Raw genomic sequence first — 26,200 nt, forward strand, 5'->3', positions numbered from 1 at the left:
ATGTGCTACACGATGAATATGACAATACCACAATACCGGGTCATATTCGTGGGCTTCTGGACTCGGACTCCAGACTATTTTTCCGCCTTGCATAGCTATCATCCCTGGAAATCCTCGAAGCTGACACCTAGTCCAAGTTCTACACTGCTACATGAACCTCGATCTCCTCAAGCAACTCCACTAGGCTGCCAAAATGCCAGCACCAATCGACCCAGAGACAATTTACACTAAGCAGACCTGCATTGGTATGTATTACGGCCTTGATGGCAACCGCAGCTGCTGACTGTGCTTTAAAATTACAGGCGGGGGAAGTTTCGGCAGGGTCTACAAAGGGTAAGCGGAGTGCTTGGTGTAATTCAGACTCGAATGCTGACATTCTGTCACAGTGTAGATAGACGGACTGGAGAATCAGTCGCCATCAAAATCATCGACGTTGAAAATGCCGAGGATGAAGTCGACGACATAATCAAGGAGATTGCGATCTTGTCGGAACTGAAATCCCCCTATGTCACGAAGTACCACGGCTCGTACTTGAAGGGTTCGCACCTGTGGATTATCATGGAGTTTTGCTCGGGTGGGAGCTGTCATGGTTTGCTGCGTCCCGGAGTAATCCACGAAGAGTACATTGCCATCATCTTGCGGGAACTTCTGCGCGGCCTGGAATACCTCCATGGGGACCAGAAGCTGCATCGTGATATCAAAGGTGGGTAGTTTCTCCCTGGAATGGATGGATTGATGGACTAACAACATCGCAGCGGCGAACATCCTTTTGAGCGCCAGCGGTCAGGTCAAGTTGGCGGATTTCGGAGTATCTGGACAGCTATCAGCGACAATGACCAAGAAGAACACCTTTGTCGGCACCCCATTCTGGATGGCTCCCGAGGTTATCAAGCAGTCAGGCTATGATTACAAGGCGGACATCTGGTCCCTGGGAATCACCGCAATCGAACTAGCTTGTGGAGACCCTCCATATGCCGATATACACCCGATGAAGGTGTTATTTTTGATCCCGAAGAACCCACCTCCTCAGCTGGTCGGTAACTTCAGTAAGCCATTCAAACAACTTGTGGAGCTATGTTTGCGGCGAGACCCAAAGGAACGTCCGTCAGCTAAGGAGCTGCTGGAACACCCGTTCATCAAACGTGCCAAGAGGACGACATACCTGACGGAGTTGATTGAACGCTCGGAGCGTTGGCAGGCAACTCATCAAGGGCAGGGGGATGATGACCAGGACTATGACGAGTGGGAAGTCAACCAGGAAGCAAACCCGAAGCCTGAAGATGAAGACCTGTGGGACTTTGGCACCGTTCGCCCTGCTGGTGGTCGAGCTCCAGCCCCGCCTCTGCGACCATTGAAAGACTCTGATACGAATTCACGAAGTAATGAAGCAGATGACTGGGATCTGTGTGGTGATGACACGCCCAAGAAAGCCCCAGCAAACAGCAACCAGCCAACAAGCATGGACGACTCCGGCCTCAATCTCTCACCATCTAAAACCCCTCTGCCTCCCTCGGCTCCATCCTCGCCTACGAAGAAGCCTTCTACGCAGGCCTTGCTAAACCCTCTCTACACTTCACCCACAACAACCAGTGCAGTCTCCGAGCAAATCCGCACACCAAGTGGTCAAATAACCAGAAAGCCAGCACCTCTCCCCCAACCCGCCTCTCACACTGCACTCTCAAAACAACCTGAGGCACCATCATCCCCTAAACCAGCAACAGGCCTCAAATCCAAACGCGCCGCCGCCCCAGTCCTCGAAGAGACGTGCACACCCAACGTGGCGGGGAAGTCTTCCTTTGAAACAGACCGCGCAACTGCCTGCGGAACCGTGATCCTTCCCGCTCTCCGCGCAGCCATGAACCGTCGCAGCCGCAACCTGGCACGTCTCGATCCCGGCCGCAATGCTGCTAGTAGCGGCAAGCCCGCCACCGAGGACGAGAAGAAGCAGTGGGAGCGGAGTGTCCGTGTCCACCGCGGAATGGAGCAAGTGGCTGATGAGATTGCGCGGTCCTTCTCAAATCTTCATCGCTGGGATTCCGAGATTCCCGTCGATATGGGCGGTGGTGTCGATGCTGTCCTTGATGCGTTCTTGGAAGAGGTCCTGGTGAGGCTTCAACCTGCTTCTTCTTCGTCTCACTCTTCATGAGACTCGGTTCTTTTGTGGTAGAATTTGTGTTTCCTGCGCTCTCGCTGTCTGCTTCTTAACCTTTTCTGTTCATGGGAGTTGCGCTGTGATTGTTATGGGAGTTCCGCTGTGGTTGGTGTCTTTGTCTGAGTGGGCATTCCTTCGACGCGTACATGTTTCTTCTCCTTTTTGTTCTCGTTGCTGCTCCTGTTGATTTTCTATACGTACATGATCATGTCTGCGTTCCTGTCATTATTTATGTTTGATGTTCGACCAACTCCCCACACTCTCTCGACATGCCTCCCTCGGCGCCAAATAGTCAGTCAGTTCACAACCTGTCTTCTCTGTACGGGACAGTACCTTCGCGGACTGGAACCGCGAAGATGATCACTGATTATTTGCTCTGGGGCATGCACCTATCTTCTTCTGTTCTTTGTTGATTACATTTTAGAGCTTAGTTTCGAGTCAATTGAGTTGATTCCGGCTTCGCCTGCTCCCCGCTCCCAACTCCAACTCCATTGCTTCCTATTACTTTCGGAATGAAGGGAAAGAAAGGGATATATACACGACAGCAGGTAGGGATAACACTATATACTAGGTAGGCATGGCTATTAATTGCGTAAAACGTCAAGGGCGAAGGTAGGCAGGACATGAGACGTGTTTTGTAGTGTTCGGTATGTGTTGGAGATGAATGTCATCCACCAGGTCGGAATAGCCAGTCCGTTTCAGGCGTCGGAATCAGATAATTCGTGATATTGAATTCATTCGCATTCACCGCATGGCCTCCATCAACAACAGGCGTCGGTTGCCCGGCGCCAGTGAGGCCATGGATGGACATGGGATCGGACACAGGCTCGCCCATATCGAGCTGGGCCGCAGCCGCAGCGGGTTGGTCCGGGGCCCGCGAGGGCGGGACGCGAGGGACATTGAAGAAGCCGAAGACGTCGAGATACTCGAGCTCGTTTGGGGCGAGGTTACGCGCCGGCATGACAGGGCCCGCGGAGCCGGGTTGATGTCCACCGCCGCCCCCGCCGCCGCCGCCGCTTGTGGCAGTCGGGGACTCGCGGGGCTGACGCGAAATGAGAAAATCAAGGTCGAATGCGCAGCGGCGCATGTCGGCTAGGATTTTGACGGTGGATGGCGTGGAGCGCTCGCCTTCCATCAGCGCAGCAGACTGCTGATACTCGCCGTACTCGTCCAGGACGCGCTGCAGTATGGTGCTGTAGCGCTCCGCGACTTTCCAGTAATTGCCCATGCGGGCGAGGGTGTCGACAAAGAAGAGGATGTCTGGGCTGACGGTGTGGGCTATAGTAGAGCCGTGGACGAGTAGGAGGCGGGCAGAGACCCAGAGGGTGAAGGCGAAAGGGGGGCCGAGCTTGTCGAGCATGTTGTGTTCTACGACGAAGCGGGTTACGGAGAGGATGTTGTCCACAGCGAGGAGACACCGTTGGCTCGCGCTGTAGGATGGGGTGAAAATTGGGGATCGCGTGGTTGGGTAGGCGGCTGATGAGTGAAGGCGGATCACAGCTCTAGATGGGTGTGAGTATTCTCTTCCCTGGGTCGGAAATGGGGTAGACTCACGTTTGATAGGTGGTATGGAGTTGCACCCAGTCACTGTGAAGACCGCGACTGTTCTTCGACCCGCTGAAGAGCCGGGTTGAGTTTTCATAGGCATATTCCGCAGGCAGATTGAATTCCCACGTTGTCAACTCGTTGTCGAGTTTTCTATATGTAGCCTGCCACTCTTCCACATCCGAGAGAGCTCCAATATCGACGGGGCGTTTCAGGAATGTGTGAATACGAGACAGGATCCCGAGGATCTCGACGTAAAGCCCGAAAGAGCCCACATTGTCGGCGTGACTGAGGTAGTCAGCGCGGTCACCGGAGTAGTGGAACCACCGCGTTTCCACGGGGTGATTCTTCATGAAATACTCGTCTTTGCATGGCAGCTTGCGGTCGATATCTTTGTCATCCAAGGCGAAGTTGAATGCAGTGGCGAGGGTAGAGTATCGGTCTAGCAAGTATACCATCCAGAATAAGCGACGCCTACTCTCATCCTCGATCCACGAGTCTGGTTCGGACAAGGTGACGGCTCTGAGGGTATAGATTGAAGGGTAGGCGGGAGCAATGAGGGTCGACTTGGACTCCACGGCCAGTCCTAGTTGGACGACGGATCGTGTAATGAGAGCCAGTAGCTTCCAGCCCGGTGGACCATTAGATGAACCGACGAGGTCCAAGGCAAGAATCACAAGCGCCTGGAGTGCTTTGACAGACGAATTCTCGAGTCCATACAGAAGAACCTTTTGTTTGGAGGAGTCGTGGAATCTTTTGCGGTTCTGTTCGTTGAGCCGGGTGTCTGACGAAAACCGAAGTGTGGTTGCCACAATCGAGTACAGAACAATGCGGTCCGCCTCATCCAGCGGAGACGGCCCAAAGAAGGTATCCAGAGTGGTTCGACGATGGAGAATCGGACACCAGGGGTTAATATGCTCAAAATAGAGGTCAACCAAGGCATACAGCAGATCATACGGCGGAAGATCGAGATCTGGGTCGGCCAGTGATTGTTCTTGATTTGAGGATAGAGTGAAAGGAACTTTCAACGACGATTCATTCGCTGTGTAATCACCGCCATTGGAGGCTTGCGCTTGCGGCACTTGGCCTAGTGACTGGGGTGCCGGAGGCCCATTTTGTAAGTGAGCCGTCTTGACGGAGGCCTCCGAGGGACTGGGCATGGTGGCATCTGGGCGGCGTGAGGGCAATGTCACAGATGTGGGGTCGTTGAAGTAGAAGGCCGTCCGGGGACTCGGGCCATGCACAGCTGACGGTTCTGATGGAGAACTATAGGACAGAGGACCAGCCTGGGGCAGATCGTGGCCGGCTGCCGGCTGGCTCTGAAGGATGTGCATCTCGATGAGCCGAGCTTGGGCATGGATGACTTCTTCCAGGCGATCTAGAAGGGCTGTTAGACTTGAACTCCTCGAACACCAGGTCATTGCGGCTTACCCAGTCGTTGCTCCAATTCCTTGCCATACCCAGCCCGGAGGCCAGGCTTCTTCCGCTCTCTGTACTCACATATCTGACCATTGCGCGTACACCACCCACAACTTGGCTGCGTGCGATCGCATTTGACTTTCCTCTGCTTGCAGACTTCACAGCTAGAGTGATCATTAGCCCGAGAGTCATCTAGTTTTCATGGCCGGGGCAACGTACGATACGGTGAGGGGACGCTTGCGCTTCAATGCGCGGGAAGAGGAGCCATGGGAGTCAGGGTGATCGTTATCCGAGTCTGCACCGGACCATGACTCTGCCGCGCTATGGTCTTTGTCGAAGTGATTGGAGGAAGGGGTCTGTTGGACGGGAGACCCTGCATGATTCGGCATGGTGATTTAGCCGGGAAGGCAATCTCCCATCATCCAAGCCTCGAGCCGAAGCACGGAGTGATCTCCGGGGAGGGACAATCACGGGGATAGTCCGATGGAGGGATTGTCGTGGTGGAGTGGAGGTCAGGAAGGAGGGAACGAGATGGGGAACTTCAGTCGAAAAGTCGGAGTCGTTGGGGCCGAGCGGGTGCCTGAGGCAGAGGCGGGGCCCCGCAAACACTGCAAAGGGTGCATGAGAGTGCCTAGTGCCTTACTATGTCCAATAGGTGCTAGGAAGGGGATAGTGATTACTAGACGGTAATAGGAAGGCTCCTAGGACCAACCGGACAGTACACGTCCTCGTGGTGGCGTACCTCCTGCTGATCGCATGCCTTTTCTCCGGCCGCGTCGCCTCGGGCCATTACGTACCGAGCTGCCCGCGGCGGGACATAGTTAAACGCCAACTCGGCCTTTTCGCTTTCTTCTCCTTCTTTTTCTATTTTCTCGGTTCAAGAATCCTTCCTACAATCCACTATGAGCGCAACAACCAACTTCCCTCGCATCAAGGAGGTCCGCACCTTCATCATTGACGGTGTCGGCTCCGGCGGCGACTACCACAATGTACGTGATGCCAATAACGAGCGGACAATCGGTACTGACCCTCTCCCAGGTCAAAGGCGGCCACTGGCTGATCGACAGTAACATCTCTACTCCCATGACCAAGTGGGCGCAGTACCGCGGCTCGCGGACATCCTGGGGGATCAACGTGCTGGGCTCGTTCTGTGTCGAGATCGAGGCCACCGACGGCACCAAGGGCTTCGCGACTGGGTTCGGTGGTCCCCCCGCGTGCTGGCTGGTGCACCAGCACTTTGATCGGTTCCTGGTCGGGGCTGGTACGCATCACCCCAAGAACTAGCAGTCATGGGCACTTTCTAACTGTTCTGTGACAAATAGACCCCCGCGACACCAATGACCTGTTCGAGAAGATGTACCGCGCCTCCATGTTCTACGGCCGTAAGGGTCTGCCTGTGGCGGTGATCTCCGTCATCGACCTGGCGCTGTGGGATTTGCAGGGCAAGATCCGCAACGAGCCCGTGTACAAGCTCATTGGCGGGGCTACACGGGAGCGCCTGAACTTCTACTGCACAGGACCCCAACCGGCCTCGGCCAAGGCAGCCGGTTTCATCGGAGCCAAGGTGGCGCTGCCGCACGGCCCTGACGAGGGGACCGAGGGCCTGCTCAAGAACGTCGAGTACCTGCGTCTGCAGCGCGAGAACGTGGGGCCGGATTTCCCGCTGCGTGTCGACTGCTACATGTCTCTGACGGTGCCCTACACTATCCAACTGGTCAAGCGCTGCGAAGCCCTGGGTCTGGACATTGACTGGTGGGAGGAGTGTCTGTCGCCCGATGACTTTGACGGCCATGCGCTGCTCAAGCGCGCTCACCCCACCGTCAAGTTCACCACCGGCGAGCACGAGTTCTCTCGCTATGGCTTCCGCAAGCTCGTCGAGGGCCGCAACCTTGATATCCTCCAGCCCGACGTCATGTGGGTGGGCGGGATGACCGAGTTGCTCAAGGTCTCGGCGATGGCGGCCGCCTATGATATTCCCGTGGTGCCTCATGCCTCCGGCCCCTACTCCTATCACTTTGTTGTGTCGCAGACCAACAGTCCGTTCCAGGAGTACCTGGCCAACTCCGCCGACGGCAAGTCCGTTGAGCCCGTGTTTGGCAATCTCTTCCTCAACGAGCCCATCCCCACCAAGGGCTACCTCGATGTGTCCATCCTGGACAAGCCGGGCTTCGGCCTGGAACTCAACCCAGCCGCGCCACTGATCCCTGCTGCCAACATTCTGACCCCAGCGCCGCAGAAAAGCCTTCGTGCCCCGGACAGCGAGCAGCCCAACGGACCCGTGGCGTAGATTCCCAGAATGAACGTATCGCGTGTGCGCATGACCCTTGTCCTTTTCCTGTTATGTCTCAGCCATGTACATATTCCACGAACCAAACAAACCCAATAGACTGAATGAATGGTTACGGATAAATCCAAGACTTTCCCCCGCTTTAGTCTTAATCATTTTTCCGTCCGGTAAATAACGGCTTCGGCCTGCTCCACTCTCGGCCAAACATCACCACGAGATCCCCGAGCCGGTGGGTTATCTTATCTGGCGGGGGAATAAATGAGAACAACCAGCCAGCCCTCCTCAACCCAATATCACGTCGAAAATGCCTCTCCCACAGCTGCTGGTCGGAAAGGTTGCCGCCATTACCGGCGGTCTCACAGGAATTGGCCGTGTACGTGCCGAATCCTCGAATACCGGGACAAAAACTGACTGATTGACGTGGTTAGGCAATTGCCCTCGAATACCTCCGCCATGGAGCGAAAGTCTCCGTCAGCCATCTGGGTGGTGCCAAGGAAGATGACCTGCTAGCTGCCCTGCACAAGGACGTGAATGAGATCGAAGCCGGCGCAGACCAAACGCGCTTCCTCACCGTCGCAGGGGACATTTCCAAGCCCGAGACCGGCCGGGACTTTGTCGCCAAAACGGTCGAGAAATTCGGCCGCCTCGACGTATTCGTGAGCAATGCAGGCGTGTGTCAATTCGCCGAGTTTCTCGAGTATGTAACTACCCAAATATTCAGAACGTAACTGACACTATCTATCCAGCCTCGAACCCTCCCTCCTCGAACACACCATCTCAACCAACCTCTCCGGCGCCTTCTACGCCACCCAAGCCGCTGCACGCCAAATGGCCCAGTCCCAGTCTCCGCCCGGTGGCTCCATCATCGGCGTCAGCTCCATCTCTGCGCTCGTCGGTGGCGGTCAGCAGACGCACTACACGCCCACCAAGGCCGGCGTCCTGAGTCTCATGCAGTCGTGCGCCGTTGCGCTGGGCAAATATGGCATTCGCTGTAATGCGCTGTTACCGGGGACTATCCGCACGCAGCTGAATGACGCCGACATGGCAGATCCAACTAAGAGGGAGTATATGGAGGGCCGGATCCCGCTTGGGAGACTCGGTCAGCCGCCGGATTTGGCAGGGCCGGCGGTGTTTCTGGCTTGTGAGGAGTTGAGCAGTTACGTGGTGAGTTTCTTTCTGTCTCATTCTGGCGGATCCATGCTGATCTTTTCCATTTTTCGGGGATAGACGGGGGCACAGATCCTGGTTGATGGTGGGTTGTTTGTTAATCTCCAGTAACACTTGCATATACGATGTAGATTTTTTTCATCGAGCAAGCCAATAAAAGAAAATAATTATATTTGAATACCGTAGGCCTCGACGGCCACTCCTCCCCAAACACCCTTCTTCTGCTCCTCGGACAACCCCCTTCTCTCCAAAACACCCTCGACAATATGCCGCCACCGATTCCAGGCGATATCGCCACTGCCACCGGTATTGCAAACCGGCCAGTCCGAGCCAAACATCACTCGCTCTGCGCCGAATGCATCAAACACCGCATCTGTCCAGGGCCTGAGCCGCTCCACCAGGGCAGAGATGTCGATATCAGACTCAGCATCTAGCGGTGGTAGCTCCGTCAATGCCCCAGAGAGCTTCATGTATGTCCGCGGATGGGCGTGAGCCATTTGCTCCGTGAGATCCTTCCACTCGAGGTAATCAGGGTGGTCAGGGACTGACTCTGGCGGGAGACGGAGATTGGGTTTGCTGAAGTGGTCTAGAGACAGTTAGCGAGAGAGAAATCACTTGCAAGAACAAGAAACTCACTGATAATAATGGTCACTGCCTCCTTCGAGTCCTTTGCAACCCCACTATACGCCCTTTGCATCATCTCAACCGCTTCTCGCAGCTGTCCCAGTCCGCCCTGTCGCGCATTCACACCAAGCTCAAAGGCCAGCCCCTTGGTACCCAGCCAACGTAGACCATCCACAAATGCGGGAGCGAGCATAGTGCCGGCCGGTCGGTTTTGCGTCAGATACCGCACCCCGCACACTCTGCGCCACACATCCTCCGTCTTCGTCCTCTCCTTCACCTTATCCATGTACGCTCTCAACACCTCCGGTCCGCCGGGAACAGGCGCCCACGCCACGATTCCCAGACAGAGACTCCGGTGTGCTGGCTGGTGTCCTTCTCCGGGGATCGGCTCACCCCGCGCAATCCGCGTGAGGAACGAGACCTCGTCCAGCGCATGAGTCCATCCGGGCGGGTCATGCTCCGCTACAGACGAGATGCGATCTACTTCAACGAAAATAAACCCGCGCAGGTATTTTGGACCATTGGCTGACGCATCAGTGGACACCGACGAGCTCGCTTTCCGGTATTCCTCGACGCTGTGCTGTGCGCCGATGGGGTTTCCGGGACGGTACCAGGCGAGGGTTTGGAGGTGTGATGCCGGGAAGAGGTGGACGTGGGAGTCGACTATGGGGATGGACATGGTTAATTTGATTATTGAGAGTTGAGTCTTGTCGAGAGGTTTAAGTACTGTACTCAGTGGATCTCGAGTCTTTGGGAATCGGGGGGCATTTTCCCGAAGGATGGCCGCGCCAATCTGCCGTCAATTACCCGAAGGGTCCTTGGATCGAGCTCTGTAATTAACTATAAAAGCATCCCACTCGATCGCATTCTTCTTATATTGATTATTTGAATCCCGCTATATGCGTGGCATCCAGGCATCTACCAACTAGCGACTGCCGAGGTTGGTCGCCAGTGCTCCACATCACCCCTCACCCACGCCTATGAATGCCTATTATGATGCTCTAGACAACATTTAGTTAATAATGCTAGACCCGGGGACCCGAGGCTTCCAATAACTTGGCGCTCATTGGCACCTTTCCCCCGCGATTCTCTCTCTCCACATGCCCGTGATTAACCTAGTTAAAACATATTAATAGTCCATTACCCCATCTTTTGGTAACACACACTGACAACAGTCATCCTCATCCTTACATAACTTCCATCCTTGACATACCGCCATGGCTGCTCCTGACGTCCCTAAGAAGCAAAAGGCCGTCGTCTTCGACCAGCCCGGCACAGTCTCGACCAAGGTCGTCGAAATCGACGTCCCCGAGCCTGGCGCCGGCGAAGTCCTGATTAATCTGACACATTCCGGCGTGTGCCACTCGGACTATGGCATCATGACCAACACATGGAAGATGCTCCCTTTCCCAACCCAGCCAGGCCAAGTGGGCGGCCACGAGGGCGTGGGCAAGATCGCCAAGCTCGGCCCGGGTTGTGAATCGTCGGGCTTGAAAGTCGGCGATCGCGTGGGTATCAAGTGGATTTCCAGCGCTTGCGGGCACTGCCAGCCCTGCCAGGCCGGCGCCGATGGACTGTGCTTCAACGCAAAGGTCTCCGGCTACTACACCCCCGGCACGTTCCAGCAGTACGCTCTAGGACCCGCCAACTACGTGACTCCGATCCCGGACGGGCTGGACTCGGCAGCTGCGGCGCCAATGCTCTGCGCTGGCGTGACCGTGTACTCCGCACTGAACCGCAGCAAAGCACGCCCGGGCCAGTGGGTGATCATCTCTGGCGCCGGTGGCGGACTGGGCCACATTGCCGTCCAACTCGCGAGCAAGGGCATGGGCCTGCGCGTAATTGGGATTGACCACGGCAGCAAGGAAGACCTCGTCAAGTCCTCCGGCGCCGAGCACTTTGTCGACATCACCAAGTTCCCCGCCGACGACAACGGCGCCGCGCTGCAGAAGCACGTCAAGTCGCTGACCGACGGGCTGGGCGCCCACGCCGCAGTGGTGTGCACGGCTGCGAATGCCGCGTATGCACAGGCGCTGCCGTTGCTGCGCTTTAACGGAACACTGGTCTGTGTGGGCATCCCGGAGCATGAGCCAAAGGCTATTGCGACGGCGTTCCCGTCCAGTTTTATCAACAAGCACTACACCATCACCGGGTCCGCGGTTGGGAACCGGACAGATGCTATCGAGACCATGGACTTTGCGGCGAGAGGCATTATTTCCGCCCATTTCCGTACTGAGAAGATGGATGCCTTAACCGGGGTCTTCCAAGAGATGGCCGAGGGTAAACTCCAGGGTCGTGTGGTGCTGGACTTGTCGGGTTGAGTGTGTTGATACTGTATATCCTGTGGACAGTTTCGATTAAATGAAGTTGATGAATAAATGCACGGTCTATGTACACTTAGTAACTTGTAGGCAGGTACAGCCTGGGCTCCTTCCGATAAGAAAATCCCCAAAAGGAATGTTGCGCGCAGTGGTATATCATCAGGTATTCCTATTATCATTAGATACCAATCCTCTGTCCCTTGAATCCCAATCAAACCCAAACCCCCCATCCCTTTTCAAGAAAGCGAAGTAGACAAATATCCCGACCAACATCTTCACTCACCGCCATACTCCCTCGACCATAACTGTTTTCATAGCATGATTGTTGGGCCTCAAAGTATAATCTTGACTGCTATTTCTATCGCCACGAGGAGCCTGGGCACTGACAACACCAGATGGCATATTTACATCGTCTCGCGATGTCATCTCAATGCCACCTCGGATATTGGAACAGCTGCTCAACCCGCAGGGCGATGTTCTGTGCTACGGCTATGCGAACGTGGATCACTGATATCGTGTTTAGAATTTCGACTATGGACAGTGGGTCTTCTTGACTGGATAGTAGTATAATAGTTTTACTTTCGCTTCGTTCATATACCATTTTTAGCACATGTTTGTAGATAGGTCGAAACTACCATATTTTCTTTCTGTCGTTCATTCCTCAAAAAAATAAAAAACAAAAAAAATAGCCAACGCCATATAATAATTAGCGGCGAGGGGAGTGCATTAGGTCCGTCATCGTCAAATTCAGATGTGTTCACTGCCAATCAAAAAATATGTAAATTTGAATGCGGGTGCCGCGATTTTCTATTGTAGCTTGAAAATTGATACCCACTCTATAAAGAGTGGAGCAAAAAATGACCGACGCAGGGGTCGAACCTGCAATCTCTTGATTCGTAGTCAAGCGCCTTGCCATTGGGCCAGCCGGCCAGCTTATGAGAGATGATCTGTGTGGGCCTCTATGACTAAAAGACTCGGCGCCCGCATTTTGGTGGGCTATAGTACCTCAATTGTATTGCGAGTAGTCAGGAAATCAAGGCAGAAATGATTTGAAACATATTTAAATCAGAAAAAGAGCTAAAATTCCAGCTAAGCCGTGCATAAATGGGTATGACGAAGTTAAGGCTGACTTAAGTCCCAAGATATATATTTAACACTAATCTACCGATGGGTGTCATTGCACTATGTAAGCTTCAGATCAACAGAAAACCAACAATTGACAGACAAGAATATTGAATCACAGTGAAAATGCTTCCTACCTGCAATTGAAGATAAGTAATATTCAAATTCCACAACTCGACCCATCGCACGACTGCCCCCATTCCGACTTTCCGCCTCCATGTTGAGCACACACCCTAAGCCTCCATTGTGTGCCAACGTCGGTAGACTACTTGATCGGCGTAGGCTATTTGTTGTCTAAAGTCTGTTCCTCTTTTTTTTTTTTTTGGCTTTAACAAGCTGAAGATCTACAAAAGACTGGTAATTTTTAATCGAACATATCAGGAGGTCTCAGTGTTGCTTGAAATCCAGTACTTTTCGAAGATCGAACAAATCCGATTAAGAACGCCGTTATTTACCGAGAGACCGGCTTCATTACAGTCCCTTTAAGTGACCATTTCTCACTGTACCAACCCAATCCGCCAACTCAAGTGCAGATTCGTGACTTTGGGGTGAGTGCAAATAATCCCCACGATAATAGACGATTAGCAAGACAATAATAAAACATTCGGAAACCTGTCACCCATATCTACCCGTCAAACTATCCGACATAGAACAAGCAGAGCAACCATCAATCCAGAATAGTCCCGAAAAAGGCCCGAATTAAACTCTCCGCAACAAACTTGTCGCCTCACACATTCCGATCTTAATCCACAATAGAAAATCCGCTTTTCTCCCCCCACCTCCTACTCCTTGTAGACAGGTGTAAGGCGCAGGTGGGTCAAGCCAAGAAAATAGCCCCGGTGCAGTTCCACGGTTTCTTGCAGCTAGTGGCCGGCTGACACAGTTCCGGGGCCCTGGTTTGGGTTATCTAGTGTCTAGGTAAGACAGTGCTTGTATTTTGAATTTTGATATAAGTTATCTTAGACGTTTCCGTAGATTGCACTATGCAGACCAAAGACAAAATCACATCGGGCACTGCATCAAGGAATGACACGAGCACCGACTTGAATCTCGCTGATGATGATGGTATGATAATAAGAACCGAAATGTAACAAAACGCAGGGATCGGGGGGTATTAGAATGGATGGAACACACGACAGCCGCCCGACATGACTATAGAAATCAAGGAGACCTCCCAAAAAAAGGAAAAAAAAAGAAGAAAAGAGAAAGAAAAGCGTAAAAGCAATCAATCATCGACTTCGTTTCGTATTGCCTCCCGAGTTCCCAGCAGCTGGTCTCTTCTGCCCCGACCCTGGAGGCGCAGCCCCCGTCTCAGCGGCACGGACCAACGCCGTCAGCCGCAGAAGATATGGCTTCGGAGCGCGATCAACCTCGATCTTGTGCAGGATATCTCGCAGGTTGGTTTTGAACTGGCTCAGATCTGACGCGCGCAAGATATCCAGAGCATCAAGAACGAAGAATTCCGCGTCAGGGTCGTTGTCCAGGTCCGGCGACCCGATTAACTGATGGTACAGATTGCGCTGGTCTTCATCCTCACCGTGGAAGGAGACCCGGCCCCAGCGGTTGCCATCGAGTGGGTCTTTATTGCGGGCCGTCACGGCTTCAAGAATGGAGATGAGAGCTTTTGCGGCGCCTTCGGAGCCGTGCGGTGCGCGGGCGACGATGTTGACGCGGATGCGATTGACACACCGGCGCAGTTGCGCGATTACCTCGTCGACGTTGTAAAAGCCTCCGCCGGGACTGGAGCTATCGGACCGCTCGCCTGTTGCGCAGTACCGGTCAAAGTCAGCCAGCAGCCGGCGTGACTGTTCCTGCGCCTTGTCGAAATAGATGGCCGCGCATGCGCCAGCGGGCATGGCCTTGCACAGACTGCTAAAGACCCCATTATCGTGCACCGCCAGCCGAAAGATAGTCGCCTCAAAGTCTCCCTGCACCACGCATTGCTCTGGAGTGCGCGCCTCCGCTGCGGTCTCCACCAGATCCTGGCGAAAATCCTCTGCCACTATCACGGGCCTGAACGCAGACAGGATATCGCGCACTTTTTCTGCACGGGTCATCCCCGCACCGCTGCCATTACCTTCAGCCCGTAGCAGATGCCAATTGAGCCGGCCAGCCACCGCTTCTAATTGGCCCTCCAGGAGCCCTTCGATGCGCGGGAGCACGCGCGGATGACCGTCACGAGATAGTTCGATTTCCTCTGACGGGGGTTCCTGGATGAAGTAGCCGTGGAGCTGATCGAGGATCCACTGCACGAAGGAGGTGTCAGCCATATCTCGCCCTTGGTTGTTGGAGGACTACCCACGAAGATATGCTGGCACGCCACGTCCGGCCGGCTCTGGAAGGTCGGACAGGTGCAAACGTATGAGTCCGGGCCAAGATGCACCTGCGGTCGGTCCGAGAGCTGGAATTCATATCCCGAGCGAGTGGCACGGCAATTAACGACGTCGAACTGGCCCGTCAACCCCACGAGTGCTCTGGCCTCGGACTCGGAGTCTAATTGCGCCAAGTCATAGGTGATTCCCGACCCGGCTAGCACTGCCGAAGCGCTAGTGGACTCGTCGTCGCTCTCCTCTGCCTCGCTAGAGCTCTCGTCCAGCGAGCTGTCGTCTCCCCCGTCGTCGCGGTCACTATCGTCGTCGGAAGGATCCGGCCCCGCGCCGCGGGCCGTCCTGGCCTGGGCGCGCGTCCCAGCCATATCTCGACCGATAGAGAGTCTGTGGAACTGCCTGGTCGGGGCCGACATGGCCGATCAACAGAGGACGGGGGGGGGAGGGAGAGTCGGGAAGGGAACTTGGGGGAAGGGGAAGGAAGGAGAAGCTTTCCACACGACGGAGAGAACAGATATGGTAAATAATAATGGTGTCGCCGACGAGAGTTCCTTTTCCGACCCAAGGGGAAAGCGGGTACGCCGAACCATGGAACGGCCTCCCTGGCACCCGCTTTAAATAATCGCGGGAAACAAGACTCAACAGCCTCATGTTCACTGCGCCATCTGGGCCACAGACACTGTGCCGTCCGCTCTGCGGTGAAAGGTCGACCGAGATGATTCATTCATTCCCCTGACCGAGCCAAAATCTGCGAGCGACTGCGGCAAGATGAAAGGAACAACAACGCCCCAACGGCGCTTAAAGACGAATAAAGAGGGGTTCGGCTCACCGAGGTGGCAAAGGGAATGGCCGGATCTCCCATGACCGCAGACGAGAGTCGAACGAAAGAAGTTGATGCGTCTAAAAGGCCGCTAGACCGTTGACTTATGCCTGGGATGATGACATCGATCCACGGCGCAGAGCGCACAGACACACCACCGTGCGAGGGCGGAATCCCATATCTGGGGTTGGTGGATGCATTGACACCCGAGGACGGCCCTACGGTGGGCAAGGGAAGTGTAGGAGCGGCCTGCTTGTGTCGGCACAGGAGGGCCCCCATTGGTAGATAAGCAGAGACTCGGTGAAGAGGGAATGATCTGCTCTACAGTTCGCCAATGTGATCAAAAAGGGTAGGGTTGGGGCTACACCCCGTATTTCGGCAGGTCTAGACGGCGCTGTGCCAGATCGGGAGCCCCGAGCAGCACCGACCAGAGCTTGAGTGAAGTGTCGAGCGAGCACAGGCGCCGCAGCGGTGGAGCCATCGGCAAAAAAAGGGGAAAACGGAGTTGACTCTTTGGAGAAAAGCAAAGAGGTACACGCTTTTTCTTGGATGGCCAATCTCACAAATTCCGCAGTCAAGGCTTTCGTGCTCGCCGCAGACCGTGCGCAAAGGAAATAGTCCCACAAAGAAATGGAGTACTGTATGTACAGAGCTTCACGGCAAATGACTCGTGAACCATGCGGCGACCCGCTAGTGGGATCCGCTTGGATTTTGGTTGGCCATGGATTGTCCCCTGGCAATGACACTAACTAGCGGAACACGCGAGGATACCCTTGAATCAGACAGGAATCAGACTAGGGTGTGCTCTGTCATGACGCTACTGCGCGTCACAAGCCCACGAGACACTATCCCATCGTGGGGAAATAAGTGATGCCCCAAATAATGAATGGATGAGGGGGGTGGCGGCTGCCGGTTGATCGATACTTCAACCGTCGCGCAAGGCCGAGACTGATTGGGCCCCGGAGGGGACAACAAGGGGTGAGATTGCGGAGGTGCCTCGCTAATACTCGAGCGCTAGGGATGATTGAAGCGGGTTTTGATCTGCGCGAGCGAGCGACATGTGCCAGGCCGGAGGCTCGGAAGGAATCAAGGCGCACTCTGGGTTGCTGCGTTGGTGATTCCAGTGCCACCTCGTGCATAAGCCTCCGATCCATTGGCGGCTCACGGCGCAGGAGCCGAGACAGAGCCACACACGCTATGCTGTGCCCGATCGATAGGTCCGTCTCGTTGTCATTGCTGATGATCAGCATTAGCGTCCTGCGCATCGACCACAGCGAATCCGAGCGCGCTTCTCAGGCTAAAGAGCTGCGCGGCACAGCAAAGCTCGTCGGTGTGGCCTTTATGGAAAAAGCGAAGAACTCCCAGATCCTTGCAAAAAAAAAAAAAAAAAAAAAAAAAAAATGAGGTCCAAGTACGGAAGTTATCCAGCAAGACTGTGGTGACAGACGTGTTTGCGCCGCAGATGGATCGGCACGCATATTTGGCGTCTATTTCTCCCCCGCTGTTCATCGTCCGCCAATCGACATCCCTGGGCGCCTAAACGTCAGGCTCTGCGCCACGGAGACCTGACTTCATATCTTTGCGGCGCAGGAGGGCTTTGTGTTTGACTCATCTCTTTGACGTTGGTGTCTCCGGGTGCCTGAGCGCTGAATGGCCGCCGTGCAGGCGAATTTAATCACTTGACCACGTTTCCCCCCTGTTTATGGCGCAGCCGCATCTGGTGGCAACCCGAGCTGGGTGGTCATTATTTCGCACAGCACAGAGTCGTGACTATTGGCCGGTTGAGGGGGATGGCGCAGCAGGATCAAAAAAGTTGTCATCACCCTTCCCGTGTTGGTGGCTTCGTTCATCGTTCTGCGCTCAGGAAGCGATGTTGGGTGCGGAGACTTGCTTTCCCATGGTCTGTGTTTTTTCTTTCACCGGATAAAAGGAGGAAGCAAAAGTAATAACGGTTTAGGTCACTTCTTTTTTGGGTTTGGCCCATGAATCCTTTGTGTAACATGGCGCAGGGGAAAAAGTCTCCGACCTGTCCCTTTTTGACTTATTGGTCTGCACGCTCACCGACTCCCCCGGCAACATACTCGGGAATGAGGAGCTGGATTATGTGGGAATGGAAAAATAAATGAGGACAATAGGAAAAAGGGGTCCTCGAGCGAATACATTATTTCGAGAATGAATCTACCTAAGAAAAAGCAACGCAAGTTGCCGCTGATAACGAATGGGGTATCCGCGAAGAAATGCAGCTTCAAGCAGAATCGAAGACGATAAATGGCCCATGACTTCAAGGGGCAGGTTGTTAAACGACAGGCAAGAAAAGAAGAGTATTACCGCGGATGCAAGAAGGAAATTCGTCCAGTCGTGTCCCTACTATACCAACAGTATTAATTCCATCCATCCATTTTTTTTCAAGTGTTGTGTCGAGCTGCATTGCGCCGCTTCGCATTGGGCAGCGCCTTCCGCAACCTGTCTTGGTGATCCAGGCTGAGCTGGAGTGGTGACGAGCTGCCTTGCCTGTTCACGTTCACTTCTTCGGCGGGGGCGGCGGAGGTTTCCCCCAGAGACTGCAAAAGATGCACAATTGTCGTCTCAATCTGGGCGGGGCATTTCCGAATACTTTCCAGCCTGGCGCGGGTGTCGTTCTGAATTTTGCGGTCCTCTTTTTGTTTTTCAGCATCCAACCGTTGAAATACATCGGGGTCCGAGTTTGCATACCACGCTTCGGCGACGGAGACGTCGTAGTCCGCATCGTTGAGAGCCATGCCTGCATCTCCGAATTTGTGTAGAATCTCTTCGGAGTCGGCGCGAAGCCGCGCGGCAAATTTCGCCACGGACTTGAGGATCTGTTCAACTTCAGAATCCGGGAGTTCAGAAGAGGAGCGGAGGGTTGCGAAGTCCAGTTGGGCTGCCTTTGCGGCGAGCGCGTCTAGGAGACTTTGATTCATACCTAGGCCGTGAAGAATTGCTCCATCGAAGGAATCCATAAGCCGGTTGGCTCGGTCGTCGCGGTCCCGGGCCGCTTCCAGAATATTCCGTTTCTCCATCTGGTCAAAGTCTCCGTCGAGTTGTCGGAGCCCAAACGTATCACCAATAACCACCAGTGGGCGCCGCTCAGCCTTTTTCCGGCGCCGCTCACAGTCCAGGGCAAGCTCTAGGCGCTTTTGGAATCGAATCTCAAGCTTGTTGTGAATTTCATTGACCATCTTGATAGTGCCAAACGGGCTGCACTGTTCGTGAGCCACAGCTTTGCCTTTTTGTTCGCGGTCGAGCTGATTAAGAGCCGCATCGTAGGACTTGCGCAGGACGGAGATCTCGGTTTGCAAACGGTTATCCAACGGTTTAAAGACCTCTCCAATGAAGCTGTCCACTTCGCGCCGTTCCTCGTCCAGTTGAACGCGCGCTTCGCCTTGTCGGAAATCTTCTTCCCTCGTATTGATATCCGCGTGTCCGATTACTTTTTTATTCAAGAGGCTATCAACGTGCCTCTGCGCACGATCTTGGCGCTTCATGCGTTTCCGGTCCAGCCTCTTTCGACGAGCCAACGAGGATGATTCCCAGGTCTGGATGATCTTTTGGATGTACGTAAAGTCATCGGGAATTGCGTTCAGTTCCTCTTTTGTTGTTATGTACCATGAACTTTCGGCCTGTCTGTCCATAGGCGCCCAGACCATGTACCGTAGATCTTCGATGGGATTTTGAGGCCAGCCTCTGTGCAAAGATTCGGGTAGGTGTGTAGGAGACGTAGGGGTGGGTCGTGACAATGTGTGGTAAGCGCTGCTTCTTTGGCGGATAGCCCCCAGGAAATCTTCCTCTTGTCTTCTGAGTTCCTCGGGAGAAGCCAAAGATTGGGACCTCCCGCGAGTATGCCCTGAAACTGACATGACTCGACCACCCATAGCGGACTGTCGCCACTGATCATTATAGCCTTGGTACGCCGGCCGATCAAAGGTCAAGTTATCTGAGCCTCGTTGAGGTCCCTCAATGTACCGGTATGGCGTATAAATGGGCTGCGGAGGGTTCGTGACTAGAGGGCTGAAGCCTAGTTCAGCTCGCAACCCATCCAGTGAGGCCGGAACAGAGCTAGACCGCCGAGAGGTGTTCCTGGGCTCTCTATCCGCCACAATGGAAGACACTCTCACGACAGCGTTTGAAGTGTGACGAGCTCTCTTGGCGAGGATCGGCCGCCCTCCTGAGCTATATTCACTTTCTTCGCCTTCTGGGTCATATTCGTCGTCTTCCGCCGCTGTAGGGGAGACAGGATCGCGCCATTGGACGGAGCCGAACTTGGGATCAGTTGTAGGTGGTAACGTTTGGCTTCGCACAGTGAGTTGCGGAACCATCGGCCCAGCTTGTGGTACGTTGTCGATACTGTAGAGAATCTCCCGAAGCTTTGTCTCCTTTGCCATGAAAGCCGCGAAAATATCGAATCTCTCCTGATCCGAGTCGGCGGTCGCCTCTTTGTGTAGCATAGCCACATAGCGTGTGAGGGAAGACCTGAGCCAGGGATCAAGATCCTTGTGAGGGTCTATATCCTTTACCAAGGCTGCGTTGCTCTGTTCTTCTATCAATTGAGTGATTTCGAGATCCGCTTGCACATTCTTCTCGAAAAACGGTGGATCTTCTTCTGACTCCCTCGTCTCTGCTGGCAACTCAACGGGGCTCCGTTCATTTACCGGAGTCAGCTGATCCTCCTGCTGTCGCAAGCTGGCCGAATCGGGGTTTGGAAATTCCGCGATTGCCGTAATTGGCTGAATCCATGCCTCGATGATCCCGTCGATGCTTTTTGACCTTCCTCTGTCCGTGGATATGGAGGGCTCGGGGCTGTGTGATGAGGGAGCACTAGTGTTTATTCGTATCGATGGAACCGGTGGGAACGAAGACTCCTGCTTGCTATTCACAGTGGCTGGAGAGACGGGAGAATAAGAAAAGTGGTGTTGCGAGATGGAATCCATCTCGGAGATAGGGCTTCTGAAAGAGTCTTTGCGGAGCACATGTGGCACAGGAATGACGGAATGACGACCTGTGCCTGGCAGACCCGTGGAGTACCCCGGAGGCGTCAGGACTGTGTCTTGAGATCCTGTTGGCGTTTCAAGCCCGCTCCTGGGGGGAAACCACGGCCGGTCGTCGAACTCTTCTTGGGCCGGGCTACCCAAGTGCTCCCAGTCCGACGGCGTGCCATGGCCCAGGGCCGAAGCAGTCGGTTGGTCTGCATTTGGATCATCATTAGCGCAAGGTGGAAATCCATAGCCGTCGCTTTCCTCTCCTGATTCATCAGGGGATCTTGGCGCCGGTGCCGGGACCGGGCTGATGGCCGGCAGTGGTGTGTATGGCGGTGCAACCGGTGCAGCAAACGCCGGATCTTCCGCCGTGGGAGGCGAGAGCAGTCGCTGATTTGGGGCAGCGGGCAGAGGCTTGCGATCCAATGGAGCTGTCGTCGGGGAAGGTAGTGGTGAGAATGACTGTGCATGCAGAGGAGCATAGGTTGTGTGGGGCTGGGGATGCTGTGGGAACAGTCAGTTTGGTTCGCGCGCCACTGTCTCCCTCACTTACCAGCACCCCCCGGCCGCGTTGGTGCTTCTTGTTAAGCCGTATTCCCCATGATGTGTTGTCCTTGGAGCTACCTCGCCCCGAGGGTGCTGCTACGGAATAGGATACCGGGTGACGCGGTGGGAATCTGGGTTCTGACTGTGTGGTTGGAAGATCGGGACGGTCTGCTTGTCCGAACATCGCTGGCGCTATCCATGTCAAGAGGAGAGCGAGAGGAAAAGGAAGAAGATGCAGGAGAAAACAACACGTGCCGGTGGGTTAAGAGTGTGACATGGAGCCCGCAAGGCATACCGGCACTGCTGCGACCTTACTATTTCTGGCGTTGGGGCGAAGGAGAGATCCATCGACTACAATTCCCGGCCCCAAAATCCCCGATCGTCCAGGGGGCGTCCGGGGCCTCCGTATGTACTAATAATAATATTTTTTAATTTGATTTCTTGGAGACATAACGACTAACCCGAAAGCAAACTACAAGGCACATGTGCCGTACCTGACATCATTGCCCCTGAACTGCTCCGTAATAGTCGAACTCCCGATGCCTCATACTTGCCCAAACCGGAACGGGAGTAAGGCTGGCTTCGTTCTGTCCCGTTTCAAAAGAAATATTGGTATTCATGCCCATTGCCCTACCTTGGCCCTACCATGGCCCTACGACGAAATGTCCACCCACTGACGAACTAGCTATTTAGCTGCTCCGGCTTGTCCACAGCTAAGGCCGCCTGTCTTAAGCGAGTTCTGCCCGTCTAGTTAATGTCCGATATCTGCTATGGACGGGCCAGTAGTGATACTCCATCTAATTTGCACTCTGCCCGAGCTCCAATAATAGATGAATAATTCGGCTTTGTTACGTTAGAAAGCATAATTCCTTCCGCGCTAGTAGGCCGCGCAAATTGGCTTGGGATCTGTTGGCAAACGCCACTTTTTTTTTGGAGTCGAGTCTCCGGTCGCGGATACTCCAACATCTTTCCAACAAAGGCGCAGAGCGAGATTATACGGTTGCTATCCGCCAAGTCTGTCTTTTGTGGCGCCCGCATAAAAAAGCCATGGATCCGAAAATCTATTTATAAGCTCAAAGAATTAGTTAACTACGTAACTAGCAAAACAGATCCGGTCCTCGTTCTTCTTTGTTTTCATGGCCTCGTGCCGGCTTTCCTAACCTGCCTCAAAGAGACCCGACCCTGTATACCGCCATTTTTTCTTTGAGACCAATGCCCTCATGCCGCTCAAAGAAAGGCCCAATTCACAGGGAGCGTCAATATTTATAGCCGTAGTCCGACCAGCAATAGAAATGACATGACTCCGTTGCCTCTATTGCTTTTGATGACCCGTTTTTTCCTGGGATCTTTGTCCCCGCGACCGATTTAGGTATTAACTCCGAGTATCTACCTTCCCCAGCAAGCCACCATGGCCTCCAAACCAAATTACTTCATAAATATCCCACCGGTGCCCAAAACAGAGCGACAGCCCCCTGACTACCCGCCACGGCCTGACCTATATGGCAAGGTTGCATTCGGCCCGTACATCAGTGCCGATGATGCAAGACTTGCATGTCGCGCGTGGTTCAAGCAGGATCGTTGCCTCGGAAAGGCATGGAAATGCCACAAAAATCGTGGCTTCCCAATTCAGTTACCTGATATAATACCACAAGATCATGATCCGCGCGTGATCAATGGGTTGGCGACCAATGTCTACGAGCATTTGATGAGCGATCCATTGTTTCCCGTTACGCGATGGGAGGAAGATAACCCAGTTGACCAGACCTTGAGGTTGTCGGAATTGTTCAAGGAGATCAGAGATAAAGTCGCTATTCGCGACGAGAATGTTCGCAATTCGAAGTACTGGACCAATCCTGTCTTGAACGCCGAGTTGAGGAAGAGAGGGTTACCGGTAGCCAAACCGATGAAAGAAAAGCTGTCAGCAAAGGATGCGAGGAAAGAAAACCAGAACTGTCTCATCAATGACGAGCTTGCCAGATGCTACTCCTTTCAGTCACAAAGTGATCTGTCGCACTGGGGAATCGATCGACCGGAGAAGTATAAGGTAAATCCCGCCACGGACACGGATCTGACGCCGCTTGACATGTACACCTTCGCCATTCACTTAAGTCCATACAACCCAACCTACTGGCTCAGCCGGGCATACTGCCATTACCAGCAGAAATTTTTTGATCTGGCCATCGGCGATGCCTATCGCGCCCAACTTCTCTGCGAGGTGGTCATGGACGATCTTGCGAGAAATAGGCAACTGGGACTCTACTCGCGCATTTGGCACGCAGTTGAACAACACTTTATAGCAATTGCGCAATATGGCTTTGACTGGAAGCCAGACATTATGACCTACATGCGCAAGAACGGCATCACCAACTTCATTCCAACAGTTCAGAAGGCGGCCATTCACATTACGAGTCTCAGCCTCGCGTCGCTGAATTGCTGGGATGATGTCGATGCACAACACCGACTGTTCCGTTCAACTTTCTCTTCCTCCGAGTCCGATCGTGACCAGAGAGTAGTTGAGGAGCGGAGACGACTAATCAAGCCCTCTGCGGAAGCTTGGCAAAATGAGAAGGCTAAGCAGAACATTTTCCTCTTTGAAAGACGATACGGATCAGTCAAGGGCACCCGCAAATACCCATATGAGGAGGAAATTGATCGTGTTGACTCGAAGTTCCTCGATATGCTCACTCGCTGTTTCTTCGAAGCGCCTCCACGGACCCCGAAACCCCCAACATGGAACTGCGAGGTCAAACAAGTGCCTGGCAATCAAGGCATAGGAGTTTTCGCCACAGAAATTATCAACCCAGGCGAGATTATCTTTTGCGAGGAGCCTACTATCCGAGGTCATCTGCATACTCGAGAAATCAACGGCGATAAGACACAAAGTTTCATAGAAAGCGGACCGGGATGCGAAACCTGTCTGAAGACGGTTGACGAACCCATCAAAGCTCAATATCAAACAAGGAATATTCTCGACGGAACACATGAGTTTTACTGCAATTGCATTGTTGGGAGACCAACACGCGGGGACGGGAAGGGGAGTCTCTGGTGGTGTACAGGTGAATACCCTGCTGACAGGCCACCCAGAGAAAAGGCGTGTTTGGAGATTGCGCGCGAGCTGTTTCACTTTGGCAGCTGTGGAGAAGACTGGTTGTGGTTGCACGATGCCATGCGGCCGATGGTTAAAGTCCACAAGGAGCCGAAAACAGTGGAACCACCGCCAGGGTCCAAGGAACCGGTAACAGTCAAAGACGAAGATGTTGACGACATACTTCAAGTGAACGAGATCCATGGGACTATTCTGAGTCTGCTTCTCAAGAATGTCTTCGAGATCACACTGCACAGACGTCAGCAGGGTACGGACCCGCACTTACTTCCCCACGAGATCGATGAATTGCTTGTGCTGGACGGTTGGTCCGAGAACAATGACTACTGGACCGGTAGCAATTTCCCGTTCAACTTTGCCGCCAACATCCAAGTGCCATTCGACATTCTCTCCAAGCTGGGAGTGGACATCTTCCGCGACTTCAGCTTCGACACATGGGTCATCCAAATTGTGCTGCGGAAACTACTCACCAACGTGGTGCCATGGGATGGACAGTGGAGAGGTAGGACCGAAAGCATCCGACCAGTAGACCAGGACAAGCCTCTGAAAGAATTCAGCGAACAGCAAGCGATGAAACAAACCCAAAAGTCGTTCACTCGATGGGACCCGTCTTTCTCCAACCTCTACCTCTTCCCGGGATTCAGCATGTTCAACCACTGCTGTGGCATCAAGCAGGTTGGGGACCCCGCAAAATACAATGCCGATTGGGCATATGACAATGTGGTCCCCAACCGTGTGGTTGTATGGGCGCAGAAACCTATCAAGCCAGGCGAAGAGATCCGTCTCCGGTACAGACATTCCGCGATCCGGCCAGACAGTCCCAGCGCGATACACCTGTTCGGAGGGCCTTGTAAGTGTGAACAGTGTGCATGTGCTGGAGACGCTCGAGATATTGGAGGTTTTAGAGGCGCTGTCGCTACAGGAAAGGACCCAACACCGACAAGGGAAAAGCAAGCGACGGAAGGACAATCAAAAGAAGGACGAGGCACGTTCCGAAAAAGAAACTGCGAATGTGACAGACATGCTGACAATTCAGAAAACACAGAAAATGCCGGAACCAATACGAAAGAAGAAAACCAGCTGGAATCTCTGAAGCGAAAAATGACCCAAGCCTTCCTTATGGTTGAGCATGAGGAGGAAAATGAAGCAACGAGGACGTTGAGGGAGGGCAAAGTACGCAAACTCGCTGGAGAGATTGTGTTTTCTGATTACCCTTTTTGAGGGAGGTGTGTGCCTTGCAAAAGACGGGGATGCTGATTTGTTGTTTGGGGCTTTTATTTCTTTTCTTTTCTTTGCTTAAGGTTGCTACTAGAGGATCGCTTAGTGTGGTATATTTCTGGTATATTTCCACGAAGACACGCATGAATATAGATATCGATTCTACGCTTCCAAAACTCAGCGCAAATCAAGGCCGACGATCTGCTTCGGTCCCCGCTAGGCTTGCAAATTGATGCTGGGTTGGATTGCTAGTGGTGGTGCGTGGGCTTTATACACCACGGAGGCGAATGCCAGATTAATTGGAGCGGCGATGATCCAGAATGCGAACAGCATGGAGGAACGTTGCAAGGTAATTGAACAATTGCGGGGCATCTTTTATGCAGACCCCAAGGAGTGTCCTCACCTGGATCTGCCTTGACGTAGGAATTGCGATGACACCCAGATATCCTAGATTTCGATTGAGATGGAATGAATTCAGAATTATTAATGAATTATTTCGCTCATTCGCTTATTCAAATGCATCCAGGCGAACATACATTTGCGCAGCATGATCAA

General features: G+C 53.6%; 9 protein-coding genes across 9 annotated transcripts; 5 read left to right on the forward strand and 4 right to left on the reverse strand.

Moving 5' to 3' along the window:
• Positions 1-193: 193 nt before the first annotated feature.
• On the forward strand, positions 194-2,146 carry N7474_003115 (putative Ste20-like serine/threonine protein kinase; the record flags this gene model as incomplete). The annotated part of the gene is made up of 4 exons (XM_057194530.1): positions 194-245; positions 303-333; positions 387-703; positions 756-2,146. The coding sequence occupies 4 exons, from the start codon at positions 194-196 to the stop codon at positions 2,144-2,146; spliced, it is 1,791 nt and encodes a 596-aa protein (XP_057055885.1).
• Positions 2,147-2,819: 673 nt separating this feature from the next.
• N7474_003116 (putative C6 transcription factor) lies at positions 2,820-5,505 on the reverse strand (the record flags this gene model as incomplete). Its single annotated transcript, XM_057194531.1, has 4 exons — positions 2,820-3,654; positions 3,707-5,075; positions 5,129-5,280; positions 5,336-5,505. The coding sequence occupies 4 exons, from the start codon at positions 5,503-5,505 to the stop codon at positions 2,820-2,822; spliced, it is 2,526 nt and encodes an 841-aa protein (XP_057055886.1).
• A 513-nt stretch (positions 5,506-6,018) lies between these two features.
• Positions 6,019-7,403, forward strand: N7474_003117 (L-rhamnonate dehydratase; the record flags this gene model as incomplete). Its single annotated transcript, XM_057194532.1, has 3 exons — positions 6,019-6,105; positions 6,155-6,377; positions 6,439-7,403. 3 exons carry the CDS (start codon positions 6,019-6,021, stop codon positions 7,401-7,403), a joined length of 1,275 nt encoding a protein of 424 aa, XP_057055887.1.
• Positions 7,404-7,707: 304 nt separating this feature from the next.
• Positions 7,708-8,630, forward strand: N7474_003118 (SDR family NAD(P)-dependent oxidoreductase; the record flags this gene model as incomplete). The annotated part of the gene is made up of 3 exons (XM_057194533.1): positions 7,708-7,776; positions 7,832-8,100; positions 8,150-8,630. The coding sequence occupies 3 exons, from the start codon at positions 7,708-7,710 to the stop codon at positions 8,628-8,630; spliced, it is 819 nt and encodes a 272-aa protein (XP_057055888.1).
• Positions 8,631-8,737: 107 nt separating this feature from the next.
• N7474_003119 (uncharacterized protein) lies at positions 8,738-9,900 on the reverse strand (the record flags this gene model as incomplete). Its single annotated transcript, XM_057194534.1, has 2 exons — positions 8,738-9,156; positions 9,207-9,900. Coding segments are annotated over 2 exons (1,113 nt in total), but the record flags the coding sequence as incomplete, so codon positions are not given.
• Positions 9,901-10,411: 511 nt separating this feature from the next.
• Positions 10,412-11,515, forward strand: N7474_003120 (zinc-dependent alcohol dehydrogenase; the record flags this gene model as incomplete). Its single annotated transcript, XM_057194535.1, has 1 exon — positions 10,412-11,515. The coding sequence occupies one exon, from the start codon at positions 10,412-10,414 to the stop codon at positions 11,513-11,515; it is 1,104 nt and encodes a 367-aa protein (XP_057055890.1).
• A 2,351-nt stretch (positions 11,516-13,866) lies between these two features.
• On the reverse strand, positions 13,867-15,380 carry N7474_003121 (uncharacterized protein; the record flags this gene model as incomplete). Its single annotated transcript, XM_057194536.1, has 2 exons — positions 13,867-14,883; positions 14,940-15,380. The coding sequence occupies 2 exons, from the start codon at positions 15,378-15,380 to the stop codon at positions 13,867-13,869; spliced, it is 1,458 nt and encodes a 485-aa protein (XP_057055891.1).
• A 2,809-nt stretch (positions 15,381-18,189) lies between these two features.
• N7474_003122 (uncharacterized protein) lies at positions 18,190-21,508 on the reverse strand (the record flags this gene model as incomplete). The annotated part of the gene is made up of 2 exons (XM_057194537.1): positions 18,190-21,282; positions 21,332-21,508. 2 exons carry the CDS (start codon positions 21,506-21,508, stop codon positions 18,190-18,192), a joined length of 3,270 nt encoding a protein of 1,089 aa, XP_057055892.1.
• Positions 21,509-22,732: 1,224 nt separating this feature from the next.
• On the forward strand, positions 22,733-25,648 carry N7474_003123 (uncharacterized protein; the record flags this gene model as incomplete). Its single annotated transcript, XM_057194538.1, has 1 exon — positions 22,733-25,648. One exon carries the CDS (start codon positions 22,733-22,735, stop codon positions 25,646-25,648), a length of 2,916 nt encoding a protein of 971 aa, XP_057055893.1.
• Positions 25,649-26,200: the final 552 nt, after the last annotated feature.

Source organism: Penicillium riverlandense, assembly GCF_028828495.1.
Source record: "Penicillium riverlandense strain IBT 135883 chromosome Unknown utg000002l_segment0_segment0, whole genome shotgun sequence".
In the NCBI taxonomy this organism is placed as follows: Eukaryota; Fungi; Ascomycota; class Eurotiomycetes; order Eurotiales; family Aspergillaceae; genus Penicillium; species Penicillium riverlandense.